Raw genomic sequence first — 5,685 nt, 5'->3', positions numbered from 1 at the left:
TTTACGACAAGCCACAGCCAAACGTACATGCTAAGTTGGTAGGTAGATCCAGCAATAATAACCGACGATGATATGTATATTCACTGCAAGTTCATATGGATCCCGGCCCTTACATTAATCGGCCCTGTAAACACTTCTCTGAATTCCAAACTAAGAACTCGTCTTCCTCCCTGCTCTTCTTCCTGTCCAAGCCTTGTTCCTCCCCTCTCTGATCCAGGCCTTGTTTAGATTGCAAATTTTTGCAATCTGGACACTGTAGCACGTTTCGTTTGTATTTGACAAACTTTATTCGATTATGGACTAACTAGGCTCAAAAGATTCGTCTCGTGATTTACAACCAAACTGTACAATTAGTTATTTTTTAACCTACATTTAATGCTTCATGCATGCGTCCAAAAATTGATGTGACGAAGAAAAAGTGAAAAAACAAGGCCCAGTTGCTAACAATCCGCAACAATAAAGATACACGGGCAATGCGAGCAACCACCCATGCTATATAGACGCATGCCTTCCAGGCCTCTCGGCACTCGCAACGCATTTTAACAGCGTGTCTTCTAGCTATCAAAAGAAAAAAAAAACAGCGTGTCTTCTTTCCTCATCTAATATATTCCCTTTTTGGGGACAAGGTCTCGCTACAATTTCGGTGCAGTTCCCTCGCTCGATCGCCAAGCACAAGCAGCCATGGCCATGGAGAAGCAGATGAAGACCGTGGTCCTCTACCCTTCGCTGGGCGTGGGCCATCTGAACCCCATGGTTGAGCTGGGCAAGGTCTTCCTGCGCCGTGGCGTGGCTGTCATCATCGCCGTCGTCGACTCTCCCGACGCCATGGGCCGCCTCGCCACCGCCAACCCGGACATCACGTTCCGTCACCTCCCAGTCCCTCCCACCGGCAAGGACAAGTACTCGCACCCTATCATGCGTACCATCGATGTGCTTCGCGTCGCCAACCCCGCGCTCCGGAGCTTCCTGCGCACGCTCCCGGCCATCGACGCCGTCGTGGTCGACATGTTCTGCACCGACGCCCTCGACGTCGCCGCCGAGCTCGACATCCCCGCCTACTTCTTCTTCACATCCCCGCTCGGCCACCTCGCTGTCAACCTCCACCTCCCGTACAACTTCCCCGCGGTCTCGTTGAAAGACATGCCCGAGACCGTGCTGCGCTTCCCCGGGGTGCCGCCGATCCGCGCCATGGACATGGTGACTACGGTGCAGGACAGGGAGAGCGACGTTGCCAGAGCACGGCTGCACCAGTGCGCGCGCATGCCTGAAGCGAGAGGCTTTCTCGTGAACAGCTTCGACTGGCTGGAAGCACGGGCCCTGAAAGCGCTCAGGTGTGGGCTTTGCACGCCCGGCCGCTCAACTCCGCCTGCTGTCTACTGCATTGGGCCGCTGGTACCGCCCGGGAACACGGGAGGAAGCAGGGAGAGGCACGCTTGCCTTGAGTGGCTGGACACGCAACCGAACCGGAGCGTGGTGTTGCTCAGCTTCGGCAGCATGGGCATCTTCTCGGAGCCGCAGTTGAGAGAGATGGCCCGCGGGCTAGAGAGTTCTGGGCACAGGTTCTTGTGGGTCGTGCGGAACCCACCTGAGCACCAGAGCAAATCAATCGAGCCGGATCTGGGGGCGTTGCTTCCGGATGGTTTCTTGGAGCGGACTAGAGAGAAGGGCTTGGTGGTGAAGAACTGGGCGCCGCAGATGGAGGTGCTGCGGCACGACGCCATCGGCGCGTTCATCACCCATTGCGGGTGGAACTCGGCGTTGGAGGGGATCGTGTCCGGCGTGCCGATGATCTGCTGGCCGCTGTACGCGGAGCAGAGGATGAACAAGGTGCACATGGTCGAGGAGATGAAGGTTGGAGTGGCGGTTCAAGGCTACGAGAAGGAGCTGGTGGAGGCAGACGAAGTGGAGGCGAAGGTGAGGCTGGTGATGGAGTCCGATGAAGGGAAGAAGCTTAGGGAGAGGCTCGCGATGGCAAAGAAGATGGCCGAAGACGCTCTCAATGAAGGTGGGTCGTCATACATGGCGTTCGACGAGTTCTTGGAAGGCCTGAAGAAGACCAGCCCGGAGGTGAAGGCATAAGCAGAGCATTCGCCTTGTATGGTAGCATACTGATACTGTCCTGCGGTTTCTTGCCGAATGTATCTTTCTAATTGAACAAGAAGATGATAGATGTGTAAAAGAATCGAATAAATTGAATGAGGCAACTAAAGAATCATGAACGTACAAACCCCGTCCTGTTCTTGTGATCCGACCCAACCTACACTAAAACACAACCACAGGGTCATCACCTCCACAAGACATCATAGCAACAGCTAACCGGCTAGATTAATCACACAATTCACAGCACAAAAGCCAAACCCAAGAGCATTAATACACCTCGCTCGGGTCGGTCTCTCACTCGTCCTGGCCCTGGCACAGCTCCTTCCTGAGCCGCTGCGAGAAGAGCTTGCAGGCGTCCATGCAAAGATCGACGGCAGCGGACAACGCTACGAACACCGCGACGTCGCCCATGCACGTCACGTGCTGCACGCCGACCTGCACGGTGGGCCGGCTCGCGCGCCCCTCGCCCTCCACCGTGGAGCCCATGACGAAGCCGCCGGCAAACGGCCACGCGGCGCCGGCGGCGGCCTCGGGGAACGTGGCCGGGTCGATGACGAACTGCCCCCCGCGCTTGGTGCTGATGGACGACTCGGCGATGGGGACGGCGCACTCGTGGGGTCCCGAGTCGAAGACCAGCTCCAGGCGGTAGCCGAGCGCGTCGACGGGGCCGCGCTCGCGCCAGGCCTCGAGCCGCGCCCAGGGCTTCCAGCTGGACGGCCCCGCGCCCGTGGCCTGGAGGATGAGCCAGGAGCCCGGGTTGGCGCGCGAGACGCGGCCGGAGCCCGGGGACGGCACGAACGGTGTCACCATCGACGCCGCCGCCACGGGGGACCCCGACAGGTCGTGGATGGTGACCGTCCAGCCCTTCCGCTGCTCGCGCCGCGAGTGCGCGCCGTCGCGGCCTTCGCCGTGGAGGGTGCTGCTCAGCCAGGACCGCAGCCTGCGGCTGGTGCTCCGGGTCATGGACGATTGCGGCGTCAGCGATCTGGTCAAAATTTGCAGCGCGCATGCAAGATTAGTTTACATGAACGTAACGTGCAGGTGCATGGTTGCATTACTGGTGAATCCAGTAAAGTTTCGCACAGATATCATGGCGTGGCGCCAAGTGTGCATGCGACAAGATTAGCAGGTAATGCGACCTCGTGTCGTGCTCCTTAGTTGGACGACGTGATATATGGAAGATAGCCTGTTCGCTTACTATCGTGGATTATAAGCTAAAATAATATTTTTTTCTCACACCAAATCAGTTGGCCAGCAATCGTTTATGACGAAAGAACAGGTTGTATGAGCCACCTATGTGAGCTTCGCAGAGCAAATTTAAAAATACAGCTAGGTTGGTAAGCTCATCACATGCACGGTTGGTGTCTGTACTCTGTCTAAGCTACTGGCACCTTAAGCTAGCTGGACTGGATATACGGGGATCTGAGCAGCACTGACACTGAAGGTTTCTCTAGAGAACCAACTTGACTGCTCAGACTGAAGGGCTATTGAGAAGTTGATCCATCTGGTTTGTTTTTACTTCTTTTTTTACAATTCTGTAGACAGCGATGTGTCCACCAATTCATTTTGATCCCAACGAGAACTGCTAGCTTCCATGGCGAATAGATAAATTAAGCGCAGGTTGCGATATACATTTATCAAGTGGCATTGCCAATATATATAATGCTTGTAGTACTCCTATGGTAACCAACAAAGTATCTAAGAGCTGGCATCCTATTATGAAAGGTGTGAAGAAAAAAATCAAAAGCAAAATAGAAAAAAAGAAAGGAGGGATGCCTTAAAAGGACATAATAGAATTATGCAAACTAGTTACAGGTAGATATATACTTCATTTGATTAGCTCATGTTAACTGTCACTGGCTTATTTATAAATCTCCATCCGCTATCTGATGACCAAACTCCATTATTGTAAACTTATTTTGTTTGTCCAGCTTTGCTAATTTAGAGTTATCTGTTTATCCTTGAGTTTTAAACTTTTGACCATTGGATTTCTCTATCAGTCTCTTAAGCCACTTAATTGTATCCATCTGTTCATTTGGACCAACAGTTAATGCTCCACCCTTGCCCGCTAATGTCTAGCTAGCATTCTTGGTCCAGTGCATGTCTGCAACTATGAAGTATGAACTACACAAGCACTTAGTAGCTATGAAATCAGATTCAAACGATGAACGACGATCAAACAAAATACTGACAGCGCGAAGACAAAGGATAACTGAATGAGCAAGCAAATTGATGAAGATGTTGCAAGTGGCACGCAGAAATATGTGTCACGTAAACGGCACGCGAAGCTATACCAACCTGCTCCTGGCTGCCCTCCGGCCTGCGCTGAACCGGCAGGTGAAGACCGGTTGCCGCTGCTGCCCTCCGCCGGCGGCTCCTCCGGGCACCTGGTACACGACGGGCCCGCACTCCGGCTCACCGCCGAACTGGAACACGTACCGCGGGTCGGGCTCGGCCCGCACGACCATGTGGATCTGCGCGCGCGCGGAGACGGCGGGGGCCGCCGACGACGTGGGCTTCCCCACGTCAACCCAGCCGTCTCGGGCGACGACGGTCTCCCCGGCCGCGGCGCGCGCCACGTCGATGGCGACGCGCACCCGGCCCAGCGCGCGGGAGGCGCTGACGCCGCAGCTGCTCCCCGTCGGGCCCGCGTGCACGGACACCACCAGCTCGGCGGGGCGCGCCGAGAGCCTCCGCACGGCTTCGGCGTCGAGGCTGAGCACGACGGGGTCGGCGTGCGCCGCGGCCACGGCCGCGCCGGGGCCGGGGCCCGAGGCGGCGGAGGCGGACGCGAGCGGCAGCAGCGCGGTGCGGGAGAGCGAGGAGGGGTGGTGGTCCTGGAGGGTGAGCGTGCAGAAGCAGGGCGAGTTGGAAGGGTGCACCCCGGCGCCGGAGCTGGGGCGCGGCACTGCGGGGAGCTTGAGCAGGAGCTGGTCCACGGTGAGGCGCACGAACGCGCAGGGATCCATGGCGAGCGAGCGGCCGGTGATCGCGAGCTCGTCTCGCTCGCTCAACTGCCGCGCTTGCGCTAGCAGCGAATGAAATGTGCAGTTGCCAGCGCTCCGTCCAGGGTTATATGTAGCCGCGGCCCGCGGCCGCGCGCGTCCTGGTTTGGGTCCGTGCGTCGTCCTGCCTGCGCGCCGATCGGTGTGGCATTTGGGGGCAAAGCGTCAAATTGGTGGTTTGGGCCGGTGTGGCAATTTGTTTTGGTGGACAAAATTGGACGCTAGTGGGTAGGGACACGCATGTGCTCGCGTACTATTTGGCTCGTGCACTTGGCCTCAAGATACTCCTCCATACTGACCGCGCGCGGCGCGGCTTGTCTGGACCTTAATGTTTTAACCAAACAAAACGTAGACTAACCTCCAGCAATTTCAAGTACATCTACTAGCACTAATTGCCCTTTTTCGTGTAACCCTGTGCGAGTCTGCCAGTGACCAGAGGTGTTTCCAATGTTGTATGCGCGTGTTCACACCTTGCCGAACCTGTACTACATGTATGTCCACGTCGATCAAATTAATGGGCCAATGCCAGCAGCAACCATAAAACCGCCGTTCTCATCATCACATATATAAAAAGAAAGCT

General features: G+C 56.1%; 2 protein-coding genes across 2 annotated transcripts; one reads left to right on the top strand and one right to left on the bottom strand.

Moving 5' to 3' along the window:
• The first annotated feature begins 569 nt into the window (after positions 1 to 569).
• On the top strand, positions 570 to 2,083 carry LOC136458961 (anthocyanidin 5,3-O-glucosyltransferase-like). Its single transcript, XM_066458859.1, has one exon. It carries the CDS (start codon positions 682 to 684, stop codon positions 2,077 to 2,079), a length of 1,398 nt encoding a protein of 465 aa, XP_066314956.1. The 5' UTR covers positions 570 to 681; the 3' UTR covers positions 2,080 to 2,083.
• A 116-nt stretch (positions 2,084 to 2,199) lies between these two features.
• LOC136458962 (uncharacterized) lies at positions 2,200 to 5,133 on the bottom strand. The gene is made up of 2 exons (XM_066458860.1): positions 4,399 to 5,133; positions 2,200 to 3,085 (listed from the first exon to the last, which is right to left on the bottom strand). Exons 1-2 carry the CDS (start codon positions 5,067 to 5,069, stop codon positions 2,395 to 2,397), a joined length of 1,362 nt encoding a protein of 453 aa, XP_066314957.1. The 5' UTR covers positions 5,070 to 5,133; the 3' UTR covers positions 2,200 to 2,394.
• Between the last annotated feature and the right edge of the window lie 552 nt (positions 5,134 to 5,685).

The sequence above is a fragment of the Miscanthus floridulus genome, chromosome 6 (assembly GCF_019320115.1).
Source record: "Miscanthus floridulus cultivar M001 chromosome 6, ASM1932011v1, whole genome shotgun sequence".
NCBI classification, from domain to species: domain Eukaryota; kingdom Viridiplantae; phylum Streptophyta; class Magnoliopsida; order Poales; family Poaceae; genus Miscanthus; species Miscanthus floridulus.
The sequence above is the reverse complement of the archived record's forward strand: the minus strand, read 5'-3'. Positions and strand labels throughout refer to the sequence as shown.

Bases quoted from the DNA above. Each gene is read 5' to 3' on its own strand.
- LOC136458961 (XM_066458859.1), top strand. From the start codon at position 682: ATGGCCATGGAGAAGCAGATGAAGACCGTGGTCCTCTACCCTTCGCTG.
- LOC136458962 (XM_066458860.1), bottom strand. From the start codon at position 5,069: ATGGATCCCTGCGCGTTCGTGCGCCTCACCGTGGACCAGCTCCTGCTC. The intron at 3,086-4,398 runs GTTGGTATAGCT...AATTTTGACCAG, and splicing joins CGGAGGGCAGCCAGGAGCAG to ATCGCTGACGCCGCAATCGT.